At 43.7% G+C, this 25,085-nt stretch overlaps 1 protein-coding gene across 5 annotated transcripts in view; it reads left to right on the forward strand.

The window, feature by feature from the left end:
* Positions 1–24,664, forward strand: part of Inpp5f (inositol polyphosphate-5-phosphatase F) — a 79,791-nt gene extending 55,127 nt beyond the window's left edge. The window contains 11 exon segments of one of the 5 annotated variants that reach the window (NM_001107554.1): positions 3,918–4,042; positions 5,049–5,126; positions 6,412–6,532; positions 8,090–8,218; positions 10,345–10,462; positions 13,116–13,314; positions 18,855–18,926; positions 19,989–20,062; positions 20,474–20,602; positions 21,906–21,993; positions 22,407–24,664. In NM_001107554.1, the coding sequence (NP_001101024.2) occupies positions 3,918–4,042; positions 5,049–5,126; positions 6,412–6,532; positions 8,090–8,218; positions 10,345–10,462; positions 13,116–13,314; positions 18,855–18,926; positions 19,989–20,062; positions 20,474–20,602; positions 21,906–21,993; positions 22,407–23,553 (2,280 nt within the window). In that variant the 3' untranslated portion in view covers positions 23,554–24,664. 5 annotated transcript variants of the gene reach the window in all.
* The last annotated feature ends 421 nt before the right edge of the window (positions 24,665–25,085 follow it).

The following is a 25,085-nucleotide window of genomic DNA, read 5'->3' on the forward strand; positions in this document are numbered from 1 at the left end:
TTTATTATTTCTGATTATGCACAATAGAGACTCATGCATAAAATTAAAAAACACTTTGAAAAAGGCATTATGAAGAGAATGGAAGGTTATTCAAAGAGTAGGAGAGGCGGGAGAGTTAAGAGCACTTGTTCAATCCCTAGTATACATGTAGTGGTTCACAGCCATGAGTAAGTTCAGCTCCAGGGAGTCTGACACCTCCTTTTGACCTCCAAGGGCAGCAGTACACACATGGTACACATAGATACATGTGGGCAAGACACACATAAAATAAATCTTTAATAGTTAAGATTTGGTCTGTTATCTTGCAGCACATTTAAATGTCTTTTAAATTTATTAGAAAGGATGTACAGTACAAAAAACACTGGACACAGTACTGCAACAGGATCCTTCTGTACAAGGGTATTTTATAGTCAGATCCATGAGAGAAGGTGGGCCATCTCATTAATCATCAGGGAAATGCAAATTAAAGCCATGATTCACACGGTGAAGGCTGAGGGAAACCACTGAGACCATCAAGTAGGGAAAGGATGCAGAGCAATTAGCACTTAAATAGAAAAACATCTACAAGTGTGGTCAGTCACGCCGCTTATGCGGGAACTCTCACTGCAGCATCAGAACAAGGCGGCTGTTGAGGGAGGATTGAAGGACTGGCAGTGGTCAGGAGTGATTTGGTCTTATTCTACATTGAGTTCCTTAATCATGTGTTGATTCATGTATTGTTGATATTCCAATTGAGAGTAGCATTAGAAAGAATAAGCCATATTTAAATGCAACACAAAATTGTAAAAAGGAGCAATACTGAGATGTGCATGCCGGGAAATAACCTCTTCCCACACTCGATCCTGCTCCCTGTTGACTCGCGTCAATATCTAGGGGCGTGCGCTGAGCAGACACCTCCTGGCCTCCAGCGGTAGCTTGGCAGTGTTCATTTATCTGTGTTATCTGTGTCCTTCTCCTGGATAATTGCTTTCTGCAATGAGGGGCCCACGGTCAGTGTGACTCATCCGTGTGGCTGCATTGCTCTAGCTCATAATTGGTTTAGGCTGGGGCTGTTTGACAGAAGGTCTGATGGGGGAAAAGCTTCCTGCTCTAATAAAAGATATACCGGAACCCACAGTGCCCCCGAGGCTGCTTTGTCAGGATTTGATGTCAGGGACTTTTGCATCTGTCTCAAGATGGTGAATGAACCAGTCGGGCATTTATCCAGTATGCTGCTGGGGAAAAGCAATGAGGGAATGGCAGAGGAAAAGGCAGAAAGAACCCGAGTCCTCAGGAGTTTCTGAAGTCGCTGCGCTCAGCCTTACGGATTCCATTCTGACGCATTACGGATGCATTCTGAGATTTGAGTTAGCAATCTATTGTTTGTAGCAAGAGTCACCTGACACCAGCACACTCAGTGAACTGAAGTCACAGAGACCTGTGCACGCATACTGTTCTGCAGTAAAGTCTCTGGCTGTTAGCCTTCCCCCCACTGATGGACCTTTAGAATATATGGGTACCTTTTGCTATTGTAAGAACTCTCAGGCTAAGCAGTGGTGGCACATGACTTTACTCCCAGCACTCAGGAGGCAGAGGCTGGCAGAAATAAAAAGAACTTTTTAAATTGGGAATGATGGTGTGTATCTATAATCCCAGCACTCAGTAGGAGGCTGTAGAGATTGTGGAGGGGATTAATCCAGCCTAGGCTATCCAGTAAATTCAAGGTCTGGGCTATATAAAAACTCAGTTTGAAAAGACAAATTGGTTATAGTGGTGCATACCTTAAATCCAGCACAGAGGCAGGTGGATCTCTGTGAGTTTGAGGCTGGCATGGTCTTTATATAGCAAGTTCATAGACAGCCAGGGCTACACAGTGAGACCCTGCCTCAAAAACAAAACAAAATTAAACAAAGGGAAAGAGCTGGCAAATGGCCCAGCAGGTCCAGCATTTGATGGGCAAGCCTGACCACCCATGTGTACATTTACATCCCTGGAACCCATGGAAGTGGGCAGGGCATGGGAGCAGATTCTAGTAAGTTTTCTAACTTTCCCCTGTGTCCTGGGAAATATGCCCTCCCCCCATGGTAAATACAATTTTAAAAGTCCAAGAATTAGGGTACTTGTTTTTGCAGAATAAATTTGTGAAAGCAAGTTTGTTGAATTAAGCAGCATATACATTTAAAGTTGATATTTAGCACTCAGTTGCCCTCAGAGATACTGCACCAGAACCAGTGAAATTCCTCAAGGCTGTCCTCTGATCTCTACCCACCCAACACAAACAACAGTAATTTAAAAACATTTTTTTAAGAGATCACACAGTTTATATTCCCAGAAACAGTGGTACCCTATTGTTGGTTTCCCATGTTCACCAATGCTGACTCTGTTTAGTATTTAAATTTACCTGTCTGTAGGTTAAAACCACTTTTACATCTTAACATTTGCAACTTACTATTTATGGGATGGTAGCATCTTGTTTACTGGGTTCTTTTGTGAATTTACCCATTTTTTTTCTTATTCTATATATGGCACTCTATCAAGTATTGATTTTTTTGTGGCTCGTATGTTCTCATGAGAGTTCCTTGTTTTGTTTTGTTGTTGTTTTGTCCTTTTAAACCTTTGCTGACAATGTCATTATACACAGATTTACATTTTTCCTGTTGTCACATCTGTTCATCTGTCTTCTGATTTTTAAATTATGCTTGGAAGGTCATGCTTCCACCTACAGCTGTGGAAAAACTACTCTTAAGTTCTCTCTCTCTCTCTCTCTCTCTCTCTCTCTCTCTCTCTCTCTCTCATAACATTTAGGTCATTGATGCATCTAGCGTTTGTGTTTCATTAAAGAGATGTAGGGAGCTACTGTAAATCTCTTCCTGTAGACAGCCTCCCAGCGCCCCTGAGCCACCTGTGCTTGCCCTCAGTGCTGTGCTTGCCTGCAGTGCTGTGCTTGCCCGCAGTGCTGTGCTTGCCCGCAGTGCTGTGCTTGCCCTCAGTGCTGTGCTTGCCCGCAGTGCTGTGCTTGCCCGCAGTGCTGTGCTTAGCCGCCCTTTATGCTCGGTGGACTCGGGTCTCTGTCCCTCAGCTGAGTTCTCTTGTGTCGGTTGCCTGTCTCTAGTTTCACAGGCTTGCTTGCTATGTAGACTTCATAGAATTGTTCCAAATGAGGCAAGTTTGTTCCTCTGTGTTTATTGCTTTTCAATTTTTTCCAAATATTTATTCTTTCAGATGAACTTTAGAATTAACTTATCTTGTCCATGCAAAAATCCTGGTTGAATGTTGATTGGGATTGTTGAGTGTGTAGATTAATTGGGGAGACTTGACATCTTTACAGTATTGGACCTTGAGATTCAGCAACATGGTACATATTTATGTCTATTCAGAATTCCTTTTACATATTTCAGTAGTTTTATGATGTTTAATTTGTAGGTTGTTTCAAAACTTATCCTACCTATTCAAAATACTCATTGTTTGAGCTGGGCTCAGCAGTCAAGACCGTGAAAGTCCAGAAGGATCCATGTTCAATTCCCAGCACCCACATCAGCAGTTTACAACTAGGGGATCTGGGATCTGATACTTCTGACCCCCAGGGGTACACACACACACACACACACACACACACACACACACATACACATACACACACACACACACACAGTTGAAAAAAGTGGCTGTTAAAAAGAAGCATGCTTCATTTTGCGCTGTGGTTGGCTGTTGCAAATTTATAGGACTGTTACCATTGGTGTCAACAGTTCTCATACAGCTAAGTCTATGTAACAGATATTTTAATTTTATGGGAAAATTGGTGTGTGAGTGGATCAGTTTCTATCTATGCACAGCTATATTTGTAAAATGTAATTCCAAGTGAATTGGTAACACTTGCCTTACGATTCTGAGGCCTGTCTGGTTAATATTGTGTCTTTTGTCACTCTCCATTCTCACAGGTTATTGTTAACTTGGTGGACCAGGCTGGAAGGGAGAAGATCATTGGTGATGCTTACCTGAAGCAGGTGCTGCTCTTCAACAACCCCAGGCTCACCTACGTCTCCTTTGATTTCCACGAGCACTGGTAAGGGCTTCCCCAGAGGGAAGCGACTTCACTTTCTTTGCTCTATCCTGGGAAGGAAAATGTCCCCTCTCTGCTCAGAAGGGAAGGAAGTGATGTTTACTTGCTGTTCATGTCTGTGAGCCTTGCTTAAGCTGTTGCTGAAGTATTTACAGTCAGTCTTTCTGTTCCAGAATGTATCAGGACCCATAATCACAGCCACTGAAAGCCAGTTAGTTACCTTCTGACTGCCTCCATACTGTTAGCAACCTCTCTGTCCCTAGGATACCTCCTAGTCTGCTTTGATTGGTCAGTGATAGGTGACTCCTGTCACGGACACCTTTAATTTATGTGTATTCTGAAAGCAGGATCCCTTGGCTGCAGTGCTCATTCTGCCTGTGAAGTTGCCTAGGTTGTAAGGAGTTGTGGGGAAAGAGGCATCTGTGCATCGCCTCAGTGTGTTTGTATGCGTGCTTTCAAGTGCAAATAGGTATAGAAGTGTCTATATTCACTCTTAAGGATTTTGAGCTACTTATTAAGGATCCTAAGGAGCTGGAGAGATAGCTGGGTGGGTGAAGACGTCTGCTATCAAGCCAGAGGACCTGAATTTGATCTCTGGAATCCAGATGGTAGAGAGAACCAACTTTTGAAAGTTGTCCTCTGACTCCACATGTGCACACCACGGCGTATGTGCCTCTCACTTCACGCATGCACACAAAAAGAATAAGTAAATAAAATGTGATTTAAATATTAAAACAGTTAGTAAGATTTTTTAGACAGAGTCTTACTATACAGCCCTGGCCTCAGACTCACAGGGTCATTTCTGCCTCTCAGATGCTAGAATTAAAGGTGTGCTCCCACACTCAGCTTCTGTCTGTTTTGATGGTGCTGGGGATTGAAACCTGTGCACACGAGGCAAGTGCTGTACCACCAAGTTATAGCCCCACCCCTTTTAAGTAAATTAGAAAATAATTTTGTTATAATACTAAAGACCATTCTTTGTTTTTTGTTTTGGGGGAATGGGATTTAGCCGAGGAATGAAGTTTGAGAATGTTCAAACCCTAACGGATGCCATTCATGACATCATCCTTGATATGAAGTGGTGTTGGTAGGTATTTGTTTTAGTTACTTTTCTAACAGTTGTGAAGAGACACTGTGACCAAGGCAGCTTATAAAGAAAACATTTAATTTGGGATTCATGGTTCCAGAGGGTTAGAGTCCATGGCATGGATCACGGCAGCAGACAGGCAGGCAGGCTCTAGGGCAGCAGCTGAGCAGATAGATCTGATTCATAAGCACATGAGAGGAGAGAGAGGAGACTACCTGGGAAGGATGGACGCTCACCCAGTGACACACCTCTCCCAACAAAGCCACACCTCCTAATCCTTACCAAACAGTTCTATCAACTGGGGACCAAACATTCAACTATCTGAGCCTTTGGGGCGTTCTTGTTCAAACTACCACAGTATTTTACAAAGAGTTGTTTGGACTTTTGGTTTGTGAAATCATGTGCTCATCTAGTACATCTAAATATCAACATGACAGCATTTGCTCACAGTGCATGCGTGCATGCGTGTGCATGCGTGTGTGCGCGCGCGCGTGTGTGTGTGTGTGTGTGTGTGTGTGTGTGTGTGTGTTCTGCTCTTCCTTCCTTTTTTGTGAGTATGGTCGTTAGGCAGTGCTCTGTGAACAGGACCAGTGTCAGATAGTTGGAAAATGAAGTGGAATGCAGCTGCTGCTCTTGAAGGACTTAAGTGTGTTCCTCTCACTCTGTGACTTCCATTTTGTTTCCTTTGTCATCCCTCAGGGAAAGGGAAGCTTAAAGATATTCAGATTTTAGGCATTTTGAAAGTAACAGAGAAGGAAAAGATGCTCAGAGTCTAGGAGATAGGTGTAAGGACAAAAAAATATGGTCTTAGAGGCCAGGAGGGAACATTTGATTTTATGTCAAGACTGCATGGATGGCCTGAGAGACTAGAGAGCAGAGGCCTACTGCATGACTCCTTGGCAGCGGGTAAAGTCAATTAGTATGTCTTAGAGAATTCCACTTGGAGTTAGAAAGGGAAGACAAGATGGTGTTTAAAATGTTTATGTGTGCAACCTCACTGCCCCAAAGTTGTGACAGCTCTGCCGTATTGAGAGGGAGGGAAGTTGCCCACTCCCAGTTTCTCATATCTTGGCTCTTGAGTTCTTAACTGGGGATAACAATCCCTCCCTGCCAAGTTACTGTAACCAGCAGTAAAGTGCGTGGGGCTCAGCACTGTCTGACAGTTAAGGATGTTCCTACACAGCTGGCAGTTGATGCTGTGGCTGTCGTTGCCATAGTTTTAAGAGTTGTGTTTCTCGAAAACTTTTTTGAAGTTGTAAATTAATCCCATGCTTCTTTTGACAAGGGTTGATCAAGCTGGTGTGATATGTAAGCAAGAAGGAATTTTTCGAGTTAATTGCATGGACTGCCTGGATCGCACCAACGTGGTCCAAGCTGCCATTGCACGAGTGGTCATGGAACAGCAGGTAATCTGGAGTCCGTTTGATTCCAGATATTCACTTGAAATTTTAAAATGGTTTAAACTTCACGTGTAAGTAAATAGTGAAATGTCTTCTCAAAGTTCAAATATTTTGTGGAACATTTTTTAGCATGCAAATATTCTTGTTACATAAAAACCTGAGAAATGTAACTTAGAATTAAATAGAATGTGATAGCATTTTCTTAAGTATTCTATTCAACTTGCAAACATTTGAAGTCTGTTGGGGATATTATGTGTTTATTTTCCATTGTCCTCTGGATTTCAAACCTGCCCTTCTGTGTTTTGGGCTGGGAATCTGCAGTGGCATTTCTGGTTAGCTAGCCCTGGCAGTATGAGGTAGGGGTGGGGCTGTTGGGGGTTGGGAATTAGAGAAGCTCTCCATCAAGGACAGAAAGCAGCAAAGCCTGTTGCACCCATTAGCCGATGGCTCTCTGGGACTCATTGGTCCCTTGCCCTGTACCCCAACTCTGAGTGGGCACTGCTTCCCTTGGATGTTGCTGCCTCGGTGCTCCTCCACTGTAGGTCTTTCAGCCTTCTAACTAACACCTGGAGACCAGCTTCCTGCGCTACAGTCCACAGTGGAGACATGGACTGTAGTTCTGGTTTGTTTTACTGCCCCCCACAGAGCCTTGTGACAATTCTTGGAGGACTTCAGTCTGTTACTTGAAGTATATTTAGTCGATAAGGCTCTTGAATTTAAATTCTGTCTTCACCATGTGGGATTTGAATCCAGGAAACCTTGTTGATTCTTAACAACTTTAATAGAGGGTTGTTGTTGTTATTGTTGTTGTGATGAGTAAATGAGATAACTCATGTTAAAAACAAAACAAAACAAACAGCCCATCCCAACCCCCTGAACTCGGCCACTGCTAATGCTGTTGTTTCTTTATGTGTTTCTGGTATTTGGTTCTACTTCTTAGGCAAATTTAAAATAGGCAAAATTTAGTAGTATTGGCCTATACATTAAAAAAGCCCTGTAACTCTTACATTTATTTAGCTATAGTAACTGATAGCAGTATTTTCTTTATTTAACAATTGTGTTTGAAACAGGGTGTCATATGTACCCCTGCCTGGCCTGGAGTTCACAGAGACCCACCTGCCCCTGTCTCCTGAGTGCTGGGAGCAAAGCCATGTGCCACACATCTGGAAGTGCTTCATCTTAAAGACATGTGTGAGCTGGGCACCCTGGTACTGTCTTCTTAGCACTCATGAGCCGAGTCAAGGGGATCCAGAACTCGGGCTACATAGCAAGACTGTCTCAAAAATAAAGTCTGGTGGAACCAGCGGGATGGCTCAGTGGCTAAACACTTGCCACCAAGCCTGAAAGCCTGAATTTGATATTGGGAAGAAGGAGAGAAGTGACTTCCCAAAGTTGTTTTCCCATCTCCCCGTGATCTCAACCCGTAGTTAAAGAAGTAAGATCTGAAAACACTTCTTTTATACAAGGGTCCTAAATTGTGTCAGTTTTTTCTGTTTTTCTGTAGTACAGAGTTCATGCTGTGGTTTCTCATATATTATTTACCCACTAATGTGTTTATTTTAGCTTAAAAAACTAGGTGTGATGCCCCCTGAGCAGCCACTACCTGTGAAATGTAATCGGACCTACCAGATAATGTGGGCTAACAACGGCGACTCCATCAGCAGACAGTATGCTGGCACAGCTGCTCTAAAGGTAACTGTGTGTAGCAGCCATTGTGGATCATTTTATCTGAGGTTCAAAACAAGCTTTGTTTTTGACTTAAAAAAAAAAAAGGGTGTGGGCCCCAGAGGGAAAGGTCTGCACACTTGATTTCTTTCTGAAATGTCTGACTGTGACAGAGCCTGCTCTTAAGTCAGGTGTAGGTGGCCTGTGTGGGCCTGTCCCTGAAGAAGGCTGTTCTTTCTCAGGAGGCCCCTTGCTGCTTTGTCTTCTAGTTGTTCAATGGAATCTGGGAACTTTAAGTTCCATGTACATTTATTTTATTTTGAGACAGGGCTGTCTTAGAATTCACTGTGTAGACCTGACTCTCCCGAAACTCACTGAGAACTGTATTCAAACAAAACATGTCCTCTATGACCTGTCCTGGGACACTTTCGTCTTCTCTGAATGTGAATCTTAAGCCTGCCTCTGACTCAGCATAACGTTGGGCAGTCACTTACCCACTCTGTTCACTAGTGTTCTGTGGAGACACCAGGCCTTCTGTCACAGATTCTTAGGGGCTGTAAGGGCTGGGGCTCAGCGACACCGAATGTGTGCTGAAGGCATGCTTTATTAGGGTTTTTTGTTTGTTTGTTTGTTTGTTTTGTTTTGTTTTAAGTGTTTTGAAGAGCCCACAAAGCTTCTTAGAAACTTAAATGTAAATCTCTGGTAACAAATTCTCAATTTATGGGTACTCTTTATAGGCAGTAGGAAGTGGTTGAGTCAGTTTAAATTAGGTTTATGTTGATTTCTTTTCAAGACACTATTTCACCTAGGGCCGTATCTCTTTTAATAAAGTATAGCTTGGTTGGTAGGGCACTTGGCCGGCATGTGTGAGGCCTGGAGCTGATTCCCAGCAAAACCCAAACCAAACAAAATAAGTGGGACCAAGGGCTCAGCAGATATCAGCTTCTCTAGGATTTGGTTGAATAATAAATATAACAAGCTTGTTTTACAACAGGGCCTCTGTGTAGGCCATATTGGCACCGTACACCCTCAGCTAGAATGATCAGTGTGAGCTACCTCATCTGGCTTGGAGTATGTCTCTGTCTGTGAGTTTTTGTGCATCACATACATTTATGTATCTGAGGAGGCCTAGGGATGTCAGATCCTGGAGTTATAGGTGCCTGTGAGCCACCTGATATGGGTGTTGGGAACTGAAGCCAGGTCCTCTGCAAGAGCAGCACGTACTCTTAATCACTGAGCTATCTTCCCAGCCCCACAAAAATTTTCTTTCAGTTTTTCAAGACAGGGTATCTCTGTGTAGCCCTGTCAGTCCTGGAACTCACTGTAGACCAGGCTGGCCTCAAACTCAGAGTTCTGCCTGACTCTGCCTTCTGAATGCTGGAATTAAAGGTGTGTGCCACCACTGCCTGGCTCAAAAACATTTTATTTAATAATTAAGGAAAATAAGTTCTATAAAGCCTCATCAAACACTATCTCATTTTCTTCCTGTGAGTTAAAACTCTCTGGAGTCCACATTCAAGCTTTTCCATCTATAAGTGTTGCTGAACTAAGACTTTTTGAAAGTGGCCAGCTTATTGGCAATATGTTTTTCCTAAATTTCTTGGGTTTAGTTTCCAACAAGTCTGTGTCCTAAAACTTGCTATGAAGAAACACCATGATCAAGGCAATTCTTATAAAAGGGGGATGTGGAGGCAGGAGGATTAAGAGTTCAAGGTCATTCTTGGCTACAGAGTAAAGCCAGTCTAGGTTACATGTGAGTTGTCTCAAACTCTTTCCTATCCCCTCGAAGTTTTTGTGTTGAATATTATACCAGTATGAGCCCTGAAAAAAATTTTTTTTTGCCTTTTTGGTATATAATTGGTTTGGACCTAGAAATTTCAGAAATTCTACAATAGTTGCTAGCAATAGTTTTGTCCTAAAGTTCCATGTAACTCAAGGTTGATGCCATGAGTAAATATTACATATAATTATTTGACAAGCTTAGATCTGAGTCAAATACTAGTACATATTTTATTTTACTATAAAATTTAGGAGTTTTTAAATGTATAATTTGGAAGTCTCTGGAATTCTTATCTTAAACTGAAAGTCCAAAATGAATTTTGAGAACATTCTTACATTTGAATAAATTTCCACAATTAACTTTTCTTTGATAGGGCGACTTTACAAGAACAGGAGAAAGGAAGTTGGCAGGAGTTATGAAAGATGGAGTTAACTCAGCAAATAGGTACTACCTCAGCCGGTTCAAGGATGCTTACAGGCAAGCTGTCATAGGTAAGGTGCAGGGGGTGCCGTCATAGGTGAGGGGCAGGGGGCGCCGTCATAGGTGAGGGGCAGGGGGCGCCGTCATAGGTGAGGGGCAGGGGGCGCCGTCATAGGTGAGGGGCAGGGGGCGCCGTCATAGGTGAGGGGCAGGGGCTGCGCGTCATAGGTGAGGGGCAGGGGGCGCCGTCATAGGTAAGGGGCAGGGGCTGCGCGTCATAGGTGAGGGGCAGGGGGCGCCGTCATAGGTGAGGGGCAGGGCTGCTCTCTCCTTCTGTGAGCGATAGTTTGTAGAACTGTGCTTCTTGCATTTACCATGTTTTGTAATGTACTCGTGCTTCTAATATATCAAATTCAAGCTTTTACAGGCTTAGCATTTGACAAATGTTTTTGGCTGGAGCAACAAAGGAACAGATAATTACATATGTATTAGTCAGTTGTTAAGTAATTGAAAAGCAGGATTGAGGCTGCTCATGTGTGGGATGCGGTACCTAACCTGAGCATGTACAGTCTGCATGCTCTTTTGTTTTCCAGTTGCTGAAGCCATGAAATCATAGGATTTTCTTTTCCTGTTAGTCATTTGTCATACAAATACCCCAACCTTTTCCATAAGCATGATTTAGCAGGAATTACTGATTATCCTAACCAAGTCACTACTCTTTAGAAGAGGAAGCAGAATGGTAGATTGCCCATAAAATTCCTACATGAACACTTATTTAATTTTCAAGAAAAAGTTACAGGATTAAAGTGAAAGTACAGTGTTCTGGATTAGAAACAAATATGACAGAGGTGATCTGTGGTCTCTAAGAATATTTTTAAAAATCTGTTTCTTTCACCTGATTATTAGCACATGTAAAATGACCCCAGCCACATTGCAGGTAGGAACTGGAGGCATCTGACGTGAGGAAGTGCACTCAGAACTGGGTTGCAGTTCAGTTTTGGAGTACTACCTAGTGAATATGAGGCTTTACTCTCCATAACAAAACAGCAGGTATTATTCATTTGCCAGAAATAAGTTCATAGTGTGATTAGAGACTTGGAGTTTTAAAACAGGATCCCAACCTTATATGGCTGGCCGACTTGTAACTGGTTCAACCTCAGAGATGCACCTGTCTGTCTCTTGAGTGCTGAGACTGAAGCTGTGACCCACGTCTGGCTGAGATTTTGATTTTAGTAGTATATTCAAAGGGAAAAAGAGGTCTTGCTTCCAGCGGCTGATGTGTCTGTGTACTTATGTCACTGAGAACCTGGGTATGTGCCTGTCTCAGTTCAGCTGTCTGTTCGTCTTGGTCTGATGATCGGTCTCCTCAAGGTTGAGGGAGAGGCCAGAAGCAGTAGAAGCTCACTGAGTCCTTCTGTGAGGCCAGGGGTTGGCAGATCTTCCCCATCAGCTGCCTTAGGTCTTAGTGTCCAAAATGCCTTCCTAAGGAATAGACTCAAAGTGGTTTAAGAAAGCTTTAGCTCCATAACCCATAGGGAGGAAGTTAGCTCGTCCATTAAGATTTTTGCTTGTCTTAAAATTGGATATACTTTGTATGCCGAGCTGTCAGGAGTTCTTCGTGGATTAAGTATGCAGATCCCCCACAAGATGAACAGTTGTAAATATTTTCAGGGGTTTGTGGACTTTTTCACTTTCTGTTAATGCATTTTTAAATTTAATTTAAAAAATCACATACACGGGGTTGGGGATTTAGCTCAGTGGTAGAGTGCTTGCCTAGCAAGCGCAAGGCCCTGGGTTCGGTCCTCAGCTCTGGAAAAAAAAAATCACATACACAAAATAACCTTGGATTCATTTTAAGAACTTCTCCATTGAGCTGCCCCCTAGTCTCCATCAAACCGACACTCACTGAAGATGTGCTCTGAGCACAAAGGCCAGCCTCATTAACAGGTGGACAGTATCTCCCACTAAGGAGTGGGTGATGTGCATGACTTCATCAACTGAGCTGCCTTCTCCTGGGACCCAGAAGGCCAGTTCCTTCAGCATCAGGTCCATATAGATTGTTGGCCTCTCCTGCAGCCTCATGAGCAACCCCTCCTCCGCAGGATGTGGAAGCAGAGGGTGACCGCTGTCAGTAGAAGCCTTATCTTCCTCAGTTCACATGCTCTCTATGCATTATCTGTTTCAACTGGACTTCCCCCTGGGGGATTATGTCTCCTGTTACCCAGAATACTATCTTCCTATTAGGTGCTAGCTGTGACCAATCAGAGCTCATCACTCGAGTATATAGTACAAAGTTTACGTCCGAGATGAGGTCCATCTTGAAATATTTGTCCTTACATGCAGGGGCAATAAATAGTGCAGAGCTTGTAAGGAAAGGGCACAGTGCTGTACACAGTAACAGTAGGAAGTGGCTGATGCCATGGCTAACGGTCACCAGGCCCCAGGGACAACACGTATGGGGCCAGGGAAAGCCTAGCCTTCTCACCCTTAAAATGTTTGCAGAAACACAGAAGTTTGTAATTTTGATGACATCTGATTTGTTTTGTTTTGTTTTATTATATTTTTGGTATCCAGTCTAAAAATTTGAGCCTGCTTTAAGGGAAAATTATTTAAGCCTCTGCTTTCTCTGATGAATTCTGTAGCTTTAGGTCTTGGAGTCTCTGTTTTTTAGAAGATACATTAGTAAAGCTAAGGTGACAACAGTGTTAACACTTTCTACCCTAGATTTGATGCAAGGCATTCCAGTGACGGAAGATCTTTATTCCATATTTACCAAGGAGAAGGAGCATGAAGCTTTGCAGAAGGAGACCCAGAGAAGCCACCAAGAGCTCATCAGCCAGCTCTTACAGAGCTACATGCAGTTGCTGCTGCCGGGGGATGAGAAGTTCCACGGGGGCTGGGCCCTCATTGACTGTGACCCCAGGTGAGCACTCGGCCTGCTTCATGTTCTGGGTCGATAAGCTGTCCCATTAACACTGCTCTTGTCCATAACGTGCGGGCTCTATTGCATCAAGCATGGCCAGTTCAGCGCAAGGCAAACGCATACCGGGTATGTAGTTAAGGGGTCTGAACAAGCATGTCAGCCATAAAAAAGAAACTTCAATATGATATTTGATTTAAAAAAAGTCATGCCTGGAATGGTAACTCACACTTGTTATCCCAGCACTTTAGAGGCTGAGGCAGGAGGACTGGTTGGGCTTGAGGTCAGCCTGGGCTGCAGAGGAGTCTGGTCTCAAAAGTGAAACAAAACAGCATTCAGATGGCTCTGCTGCATCCATGTTTTGAAGAACATTCAAAACAAGGTGTTTTTGTTTCTAAATTTTCAAGTGTGAGTTGGCCTAGTTATTCTATGAAAGCATGGGACCTCTTTTTTTTTTTTTTTTTTTTTTTTTTTCCGGAGCCGAGGACCGAACCCAGGGCCTTGCACTTGCTAGGCAAGTGCTCTACCACTGAGCTAAATCCCCAACCCCAGCATGGGACCTCTTTATACCAATAAAATAAAAAGCATCCTTGTACCTGTTGGTGATTTCACACGTGTGCCTCAGTACAGTCAGCCAGACGTACAGGAGAAGGATTCAAGAGGATCTACACAGTCACCTGCACACCGCCAGGCCTCATTTGTTAAATATGGTATGACGGCATTCTCCCCACATGCTACTGCACAGACAGACATGCAGGCAGGCAAAACACACACAATAAAACCAAATCTTAAACGGAATTTGAAGTGGTTAAGAGCTGATATTGAATGCCTCAAAATTAGGGTAAGTGCTTTTTGGAGAGTCATTAAAACCTTCTACAAAGATTCCCGGAAATACTGATGACCGGGTTTATGGAATTAGTGTTGGAGCAAGCGGTGAGTCTCGTAGTAGATCTTTAAGAAGCCCCCAAAGTCTGGAGTGGGGTTCAGTTCATAGACATGGAGCCCTGGGTTCTGTCACTTGCACCTTAGGCTTCCAGTATGTGGAAGATGGAGGGAGGCAGGAGCTTCAGAGGCTCACAGTTGTCCTCAGCTTCAAAGGGAATGGTTGGCGATCTTGAATTCTCAGCTACCAAACACTTGGAGGAACACAATTGCTTCTTTTCCTGTGTACCACTAGCACGACCTAACAATTCTCTATTCCCACACCTTTTTTTTCTCTTTTCTTTTCTTTCTCTGCCTCCCTTCCCCCTCCCCTATCCTCCTTTTTTTGAGACAGGATCTCACTATGTAGCCCTGGCTGTCCTGGGATTCTCTGTGTAGACCAGGCTGGCCTCTAACAGAGATCCTTATGCCTCTGCCGCCCACGTGCTGGGATTACAGACCTTCTCTGTCATGCCTCGCTCACTCCCTACTTTGTAATAGCAGTAAAATTTGGTGTTCTGATAATAGGGAGCCAGTGACTATCTTCTGCACACTGTGACTGGGAGGCCTTCATAAAGAATACTTATTATTAATAGCATGCTACAGCCAGGGGTGGCGGTACATGCCTTTAATCCCTGGCTTCTTAAAGATCCATACTAGGCTTCTGTTGTTTCACCTTCATTTTCCTGACCCGTCACCAGGCATAAATATACTTCTTCTCATACCTTAGGTCATCCTCAGGCATGGGCCTTGGGTTACGGCTCCTGGCTCTTCTCTAGTTCTTTATTAGATTCACTTCTTCTCCTGATAATAACGCTGTCCAATTCTTCCTTGGATGGTCAGTCACCAAAAATTGTTATGGGAGTATGTGTTTGCTGTCTCACTGGCCAGAGTCCCTACTGTTACTCTTCGTTTTCCTCTGGGACATTAAGCCAGACTGGGTGTGCTTGTCAGCTTTTTAGTACCGATTTTGCCTCTGGTCGATAGAAGCACACTGGGAGCTGCATTCTCCGTAGTGCAAAAGGGATGTCTGAAAGAACACTGTTGCTGCTCGCAAGGTGGCTGTGGAACAGAGGATCAGGGCTGCAGACTTTTGGAACAGATACATGGTCTGCTCCTCTGTGACACCCAGGGCTGCCAAGTCTTGATACTTTCCACTCAGGCCCCAGAAGGCTCTCTGCTAGGTTGACAGGCTGCATTACATACGTGGTTGAGGTGTTCGGCCATTTTCCAGCCTCCTCCCCCCCACTTACTGTTGTTAGACACTGCTTTCTTTGAGGCTTTCCCCAGTACTGGGATTAAAGGTGTGTGCCTCCACCACCCAGTTTAGTTCGGTAGCTTTTGTTTTGGGAAAAAAAATGTATTTAGGCCAGATGTGCTTGCATACTCTTTAGCCCCAGCATCAAGAAGCAGAGGCAGGCAGGCAGGTCTGATTTTGAGACCAGTCTGATTTCCCTAGGGTGTTTATTACTCAGTGACTCCACCAACAACGCATTGTTATTATTGTTATTGTTATTATTATTAGTGTGTTTGTGTCTGTGCGTGTGTACATACGTGTGTGTCCATGCGCGTGAACGTGTGTTCCTGTGTGAAAGAAGGTCTTCAGTCTTGCATGGCAAATGCCTTTTCTGGTGGTACTAACACCAGTGCTTTCCTCTTTTTGTCCTTGAGCCGTAATCGGCTTTTTTCAAGATCACGGCTAGGACTAGGGCCTGGGGAGTAAAGCAGGACTGTGCAAATGCAGGAGTGGGCGTCTTTTCATAAACATTTGATGTTTTATTCTCTATGCTATTGTAGTGTTTGTATTTTTAAAATACTGCGTAATGCATTATCCTAAGGACTGTTTCGTCAGTGCAACAGATTTTACCGCATTCACTGCAGTATCGGCAACGGAAAACTGTCTGGAAAGCAGTTTACCAGAGTCTTAAGCCAGGGGAGACCAGAAACGGCAGCGGGAATTGTCTAGCGCGGCACCATGCTGCGGCAGGTACGCAGTGCGGCAACGCAGCACTCTGCTGGCTTCACAGTCCATTCTGGCAGACACAGGACTGAAGCAGCCCTCGTGAACTTTGTAAATTTCCTGTCTGTGCACTCGGCCACCTCAGTTGCCACAGAACAACCGGACTTTAGCACCTAGAAAGGGGCTTAGGTTGGAAAGGAACTAGGAGAGCTGCGGACAGGACTCTGAGCACTTACAGAAGCTCCGACTCTCCCCTGCTCCATTTATCTTCCCTTCGCAGGGTGTTGCAACAACTGGAACGCAGCGAAGGCGACAACTTGGTAACCGTCTGCCCACCAAGCTGTGGTAAAGGTGCAAGCCAGAAGCCCTCCCATCCCCAGCTCCACGGGCTGGAGGGCGCAGGATGCGCAAGATACAGTGCGCACGCACAGTGGCAGCCTGCCACAGTGGAAGTGGGCATGACTGGAGGAGAATCCGCAGTGCCATTCTCTGCAGGCGCGAGGTGCAGTGCAGACCGAAGATGCCGTGCTCCCATCGGCAGCCGCCCCCTGTGCCTCGCGCTCCAGCTGCCAACGCTGTGGAACCTAAGTCCGATGGTGTTCTCGCTATGACTTTTAAGATTTTCCTCCTTTTTGCAGGACTTATGGTTAAAGTACCGGTGGGGCTGTATTTTTCCTGTAAATTACTTCTTTTCCAAAGCTTGATGTTAATGTCCCCGGAAGACAGCGCTTTTTATGCGACCATTGTCTCCGTGGTTGGGCTGCATGTCGTTTTGGCAACTTTTGTTTTTATAGTATGGGAGGAAGGTTTGCCACAGTGGCGGGAAAACAAAAATGATTAGTGCAGCAGTAAGGAGCTGCAATGCAGGGGGTGGGAGTAGGTTATACATAGGGTTTTTTTGTTTGTTTGTTTTTTGTTTTTCTTGTTCGTATCAAATGTGCTTTTTCTTTTTTAAAAGGGTAGGGGGGGTGGGTGTATGGGCCGGGGAGGGATTATTTACTGCACCTAAGACTGCAGTAAAAATGGGGTAGGAGGGGAAAAAAGGCCGACAACATTCGACCGACAACATTCGACCGCTTGTTTCATGCCAAATGCTTTTAGGTAAGGACATAATGTTTCTGACTGATGTAAATACTAACTCTAGAATAGGCAGCCAGGATGGAAGTGACATTGTAATTAGATTTTTTTGTGTGTGTGTGTGTAAAAATTGTGTTGTGATGTAATTTTTGTGGTGTGGCTCGGCTCAAGCCACAGTTTTCAGAATGCAGTAAGTATGCGTAAAGCTCAATTCCATTTACCATATCATTCTGCGTCATTTTCTGCAATGCCGCCAGCATCTCTGAATTTATGGTCTTCTCTTACTCAGATACTGGCTGCCAAAATCAGTCCGTGTTTTATTAGGTGCTTCCATTCATTCATTGAGGTCTAGAGTGTAGGCGAAAACTGAGGAAATCATTTCAAATTAAACTGTTGAATTTAGGCTGCAACAAGGTGGTGCTGATGCAGAAAACCAAAGTAAAGGTTTTGGTAAAAACAGAGTTCTCAGCAGTCCCATCTAACAATGACCTCATTCTCAGGCAAATTAGTGGTTTACGTTCCATCTATAATTGATATTTCCTTTTTGGGTCTTTTATTTGTTTGTTTTTGCTGCTGCTTTTATAATAGTAAGAGCTAGTGGATGGGTTTGCGATCCGTGGCAGGAAAATCTGGTGGTGGGATCTAAAGGTCAGCAGTTAGAATTTGGGGCTTATCAACTTGGCTGGAAAGGCTATTCATGCCTGATTAGAAATTAGGTTGAAATTCCACTTGAGTTTGGATTATGCCTGCTTGTTTATTATTTGTATCCTTTAATTCTTGGGCATTTTCTTATTAGAACCATCTCAAGAATGTGCATTTTACTATACCCTTGGTTTAAAATGATTCAACAGTTCACCTGAATTTTAATCTGCTGTTGTGATGGTGGTGGTGGAGTGTGTGTGTGTGTGTGTGTGTGTGTGTGTGTGTGTGTGTGTGTGAGTGAGAGAGAGAGAGAGAGAGAGAGAGAAAGAGAATGCTCAGTGGATGGGGGGTGGGGTGGGTAATGTGACAAAATGGCCATAAGGCAGTGCTTACTCATTCCTTGAAAGCCAAGGGAAATCTATAGTGAGAAAGACGGTGTGTGGCTTGTCTTCATGTTCACGGCAGTTTATCTAAGGCTATTTCAGAATAGCTGTTTTCTAGTAGTGCAAAAATATCTTCAGTGTCTAGTATGCTATTTTGAATACTGGCAAATGCGAGTTAACATGATTTCTCCTTCTGGGTGTCACGTTTTTCTTTCTTCTTCCCAGTAGCCACCTCTCTATCACCATTCCTTTCCCTCTTTTATGTTATTCCCTTTCCTTTGAGTATTGCGACCTCTTCTGGTCATGTCTGGAACAGACCTCCCTTCCACTCAGGCTCGTCATTACCTAAATCTGCTCCCTCCTAACGGTGGGGGTGGGGGAAGGTATTTGAGTCTCTGCTACCCCCAAATGAATATAGATTGTTTTTATATTACGTTTAACACCAGAAGTACAACCATTTCATTTTCACTTGTTCCCCCGGGCAGTCTTTTCATGTAAGTAGGAATATGCTTGCAAAAAATGTGAATAAAAATAATTTATCAGGTGTCATATCTGTACAGCCTCACTGATGCTGCTCACAGAGATGTGGACGTGCTACTGCTGCTTTCTAATTCTGCCTACTATGTGGCCTAGTAAGTTGCCATTGATTTAAAGCTTTTAGTTTGTTTTTGTAAAACATTTGCTTTTGAGAATTGTTAACATTTTTTTTTGCCTTCATGTATGAGATTTCATTGAGCCCTTTAATAATCTTTCAAATTTTGGGTTATTTATTACTGTCTTAGCTTAGTATTACTTGGAATTATCAAGACCTGGGCATTACAGTTTGTTTTATTAATCATGGATGGCCATGTATCATGGCTTGTCTTACTGTATTTTTCCCATTGTTCGACACTGAATTCCCTGCAGCTTTTGCCATTGAATGATTCAGCTCTGCAGATGCACAGCTTGTATGTGCGCATGTGCACACGTCAGTGTTGCCATGGTTACAAGCATATGATTATGTGACTTTCAGTGTTTCCTTGGTTACAAGCATATGATCAATTATGTGACTTTGGTGGTTTGTTAGCACCATCTCCAAAGGCAATTATACGTGCTACTGCCGAAGCTGAAGTGCTCGTTCATCCCGGATGCAGGTTTAACACGTGTTTCCTGAGTAAAATAGCCTTTACTCTCAGCTTGGTTTAAGCTGCTGTTTTCCTGTCATTCCACATACCTCTGGCACAGGTCATGAGTTTTCTTCCTTGATTTGGGGTATCAGATCCATCTGCTGTATATTCCCTAACTAAAGCATTTCAATGTATATTGCTTTCATTTTAACTAGGTTTGTTTTCATTTTGTTTATAAAACTGAAATTACTTTTGCCTTGTAATTGATTTTCATTTATATGTAAAATTCCCCTTTAGCTGTTAAATTATGTTACTCTCCCCGGCACCCCCCACTCCCACCCCCACCCCTGAGACCCTTGGCTGGTCTGGAACCCACAGGGATCTGCATGCCTCTGCCTCCTGAGGGCTGGGCTAGCCCTCTTATATAGTCCTCTTATTTTATATATTTTTTATGTTTCACTTCATTCTGGAATGCATGCTAGAAAGATTTTGTTTTAAGTGCATGTGGTAGCTTGTAACATTATACCCCAGCTTTGAAGCCAAAGCCAAACACTTGCTTTTAACCTTCATTGTACTCCTTTCCCCTAGTTATGATGATGAAGTTGATAAAGTAAGCCAGTATCAACGACGGAGCCTTGAAGACCTGGAAAAGATAGAAATAGGTAAATGCTAACTAACACACCACAGTGCTTCAGGGTTGGCACCACCGAGGAGGGTGCTCCGAGCCATCCGTGAGGGCAGAGTTCCTGCTCCTCTTCAGAGACTAACAGTGGGCATGGTTGCCTTCGTCCTGTGCCTCTTGAGAACAGTTACAACTGAACAAGTGTTTTTATGGCCTCATAAAGTCGTATGTTCATGATAAAACAGAGGGCACACACAGGGATGCTCTGTTATGGTTGGGATACGTGCATGCATCAAATGTCATTCTGAAGACATTGTACAAATGGCCTTAAGTTTATAAACTTGTTTAAATTATGAATGGAGTATACTCACAGTTAAGTGATATGTGTATTGGAAGTAAAGAGAGAAGACGTTATGTGAAAAACAACTTTAAACACACTCATTTGCGTTAGGTCCCGAGCCTACTCTTTTTGGCAAACCAAAGTTCTCCTGCATGCGGCTGCACTACACGTGTAAAGAAGCAGGTGGTTACTTCCACACACTGAGAGCCGTACCACGCAGTCCTGAAGAAGACGGGAAAGGTGAGAGGAAAACACCGAGTTATTCACAGATAATCTTGTGATGGCTTTTTGTTTATTGCAAGTCCATTGCATGGGGCACTGTAGAACAACTGATTTCTAGAAAGGCGGCTCAAGGAGTAGCTGAGATCCTTGCCATTTGAGTGGCTGTGAAGTGTTTCTCACCTGCCTCCAGAGGCCGCAGTTACTTTTTCCTGAGTGTTGCCCCAGCGCCTAGCACAGTGCTTAGATCCCTGTGAGTTCCAGTTACTTGCTGTTCATTAGCTCTTTTGCACTTGACTCACCTGTTAAATCATCATCTAACGTGCTCTGTGAAGGGTCCACGATGGCAGCCGCAGTGGCTGCTCACCCTTTGCCCTTTGCCCTTCTACAGCAGGCTTGTCTTGCTACAGACCACTGTGGGGCAGGTGTGTGTGACCCAGAGCTCTGTTGCAGACTTTATCCTGGAAGTGAATCCTTCCCAGAGGTTGAAGGAACAGATATAACAGATTGAAGAAATAAAAAGTCTACAAAGAAAACATGGGACACAGTGGCTGTGCTTCAGGCACTGCAGCCACAGTGAGCAGGGGTCCTACAGCTGCACCGTACCACACCAGATGACCTTACCTCACACCAACATCTGCTGTGCCTCCTTTGTGTTTATTGGCAAAGAAGTCTGGAGAGGCTGCTGCAACATCCTGAGTATTCCCAAAGGATGCAGCTGAGCCTCATATACTGTGCTTAATGCCTGAGCACTCTGAGCCTCAGACTGAAGATGTGAGTGAAGCTGCCCTGAGGGAACGAATCAAACCCAAGAAAGTCAAAGCTTCAGTGGACAGTTTTGACCAGCTCTTGTGAGCAGGTGACTCATTTCAATCAGAGCCCCTCTTGGAATATGGGGCCATTTGATATGGTCCACTTAGCTATGTGTAAACACAGCAGATAGTGCTTACTCTGCTTGATGGTGTTCTTTGTGGTTTCGGTGGTGTAACACAGAGAATTCATGTTCTGCTCTATTCTAGCTTCACCCTGAACTTAAAAGGGAGGTAGAACTGCAGGCTTGTTCGCTTGTTTGCTTTTGTCCTGTGCACTGGCAAAGGCAGAAGTACATGGTCTCTGTTTTTAGCATTAAGTGTGAGAAGGCAGAGCCACATAAAACTTTACCTTTAAAAAAATACCATCTAGAACACTTTGAATCGGTAGGGTGGAGAATGTGAACAAGTTTTCTGTAGGTGCAGGCATAGACTAGTGTTTGGTCTGTAGCCAGGCTGGCTGCAGGCTGTGGGAGTGTCTGGGGCGGCTGCTGAGAGCTGTGCTTGGGTTTCAGATACTCTCCAGTGCATTGCGGAGATGCTGCAGATCACCAAGCAGGCCATGGGGCTGCATGTGCCCATAATCGAGAGGAAACTCGAGAGGTCAGTGTCACTCAGCATGCATTAGCCTTGCGCTTCTCAGGATGCCACCCGAGGCTCTGGCCTTTGAAATGTGACCAGTCCCAGTTCAGGTATGCTGTGATCACATGACTGACTGCACACTGACCACTGTGCAGACCTGGTGCAAAAAAAAAAAAAAAAAAAAAAAAACCAAAATACAAATTTTCTTATATATCTATATTGAGGTATAGTATTTTTAATATAAGTAAAACTTTTTAATTCCATCTTTTTTCTTTCTCTTTTTTTCTTAGCTGCTAGAAAGTTTCAGTTACATCCGTAACTGAAAACACTGCCCACCGCCCACCGCCCACCGCCGTTTGGATGGTGGAGTTTACTGTTGACCGGGTTATTTTGAATTGCATGAGGAACTGACTTTTTTTCTTTTCCACTGACAGGAAGAGCAGCAAGCCTCATGAAGACATCATTGGTATCAGATCTCAAAACCAAGGCTCTCTGGCCCAGGGGAAAAGCTTTTTAATGAGCAAATTTTCATCTCTAAATCAAAAAGTAAAGCAGACCAAATCCAATGTGAACATTGGCAACCTACGCAAATTAGGAAACTTTACAAAGCCTGAAGTGAAAGTGAACTTTCTAAAACCAAACTTAAAAGTCAACCTTTGGAAATCAGATAGTAGTCTTGAGACCATGGAGAACCCAGGAGTGATGGGTAACAAGGTCCAGGGGGAGTCTGATGGGGACGTGTCCTCAGATAATGACTCTTACCACTCTGATGAACTCCTTACAAACTCCAGGTCTGAGGAAGGCAAGCAGCTAGCCAACTCTTTGGAGAGCGCAGGGCCAACAGACTACCTTCTCCCGAGCTGTGGCATCATCGCCTCAGCGCCTCGGTTAGGCAGCCGGTCCCAGTCGGCCAGCAGCACCGACGTTAGCATCCATGCTCCCTCGGAAGCTACTGTTGGTCATGGACATGAGCTCGGAAAAGGCCTGGAGTCTCCCCTGAAGAAAAGCCCTTCTGCTGACAACATACACACATTGACTGGCTTTGCAAAGCCCATGGACGTTTACTGCCAGAGATTCGTGCAGGATGCACAGAACAAAATGAACGCGCTGTCGGAGGTCAGGGCTGTAGCTCAGAACAGCGAGGAGGGAAATCACAAGACTAACCCTGTTTCTAATGAAGAAACCCAGTCAGAATCAGTGGAACAGATGCCTTCTCGGCCCTCTCAGTTAAATGTCTCTTGTTCTGTGACAGGCCCACAGTTGTTATCAGTTGAACCAGCACATCCAGCGGTATCTCAGAAGACCCCCGGCTCCGGGTCCAGCCTGCTGGACCTTGAGGCAGGGCTTTGCGTAACTCCTTCTTCAGAGAGCAGCAGCAGAGCAGTCTCTCCCTTTGCAAAGATCCGCAGCTCCATGGTCCAGGTTGCTAATATTACCCAAGCTGGGCTAACTCATGGGATAAACTTGGCAGTTGCCAAAGTTCAGAAGAGTCCAGCAGAACCCGAAGTGGTTAACGAAATTCAACAAAATGAACTTAAAAATATGTTTACACAATGCCAGACACGAATAATTCAGATTTAGATTTTAGTCAGTTCTTGGGCTTTTATTTAAAAGTCCAAGATGAAGTTTTCACCTCTCACCTGTGTTGAGTTTAGGGATTTCAGGTTCTAATTATGTTTATCGGCAATTGTTTTACAAGGAGTCTGGACCTTAGCAAATTTCCAGCTGTGTAAGCCAAGGACCACAAGCAATCACCCTGGATTAGGGACCAGAGCGGCAAACACACTAGAGGGCTTTGTGCATGTCACTCAGGAAGGCGCAGGGAAGAAACCAAGCTGCTGTCAGGAGGGAGATACTCTGAGAAGCAGATGTAGTGTGGGCACCCACTAAGGAGTTAGCATTTCTCTGCTCTGTCAGTGCATTCCTATATCCTGCTTCTATAAAGGAAATTATGCATTTAGATTTTAGTGATTCTAGTGTGCATTAGTATCTAAATTTTTTTTTAAAGTAGTCTTGTGGCTTAACCATTCTCTGAAGTTGAGAATTAACAATGGTGAAAATGTATTTTCATTTGACCCCAATCTCTCCCATATTTTTTTTCTCTCTCAAATTCTTAAATATGGGCTTGCCTACCATAAAATAACTTGCTACAGGAACATAAGATCATGTTTATTGACTCTAGGGATCTCTAGAAAAGTAATTTGAATTCTGTCAAGGGGACATTTAGTATCTCTTGTAGGTTCTAGAACTACAGAAAACATACCTAAAGTACAGGTTAGACTGGTTTTATGCAGTAACTAACCACCAAGAACCTCTTCCGTAACCCAGAGTAAGAAAGTGGTAGGGCACATTCTAGCAGGTATCAACGTCTCTGGTGTCCCTTAGAGCCTTACTCCAGTTAACTGACTCTCAGTTTAACATTATGTCTGTTAAAACTCTGATAAGCATTCTGCCTTTGTTATTTATTACAAGTGTCAAGTCTTGTGACTATTAAAGTACCACTGTAATTCAAACATCAGTGTATGAGGATTCCTTGTATAGCATTTAATAGTAAGAGTGGCTTTCAAAGAATTCATATAAGTGGTAAGTTTGCTATAACCAAACACTTGTTCTGAACTTTCAATTAAAATATTCTTCTATTTTAAAAATGAAAGCTGTATTTTAAATCCCAGACATTAAAAACTGAATACTGCAGTCTCCCCCTACCCCCATTTTTTTCTTTAGGGTCTTCAGAGTAGTTAAGAATTAAGTCAGTTCAGGTGGGAAGATAATACATGTAAATGACCCATGAAGAAATGTGACAACAGAAATTAAAGCAATAGTTATTTCCAAAGAGACCTGGATGCCTGGTCAGGGTTAATATCTGGTCCAGACTCAAAGCTACAAATGTGAACCTCTGTGTGTGTAGGCAAGGGAGAGACGGTGTCTCAAAAAGCTGAAGATTCCCATCTCTTCCAGTTCAGCTTGAGGAGACGATATCTCGTGTTTCTAATTCATGAAAAATGGCTCAGGGGACTGGTAATTGGAAGTTTATTTACGGGACAAGGTTGTTTACAGGAACTTTTCTATAAGACCAAGCAAATGATGGCTTCTCTTGGGTAAGTCCCAGCTTA

This window comes from Rattus norvegicus, chromosome 1 (genome assembly GCF_036323735.1).
Source record: "Rattus norvegicus strain BN/NHsdMcwi chromosome 1, GRCr8, whole genome shotgun sequence".
NCBI lineage: Eukaryota > Metazoa > Chordata > Mammalia > Rodentia > Muridae > Rattus > Rattus norvegicus.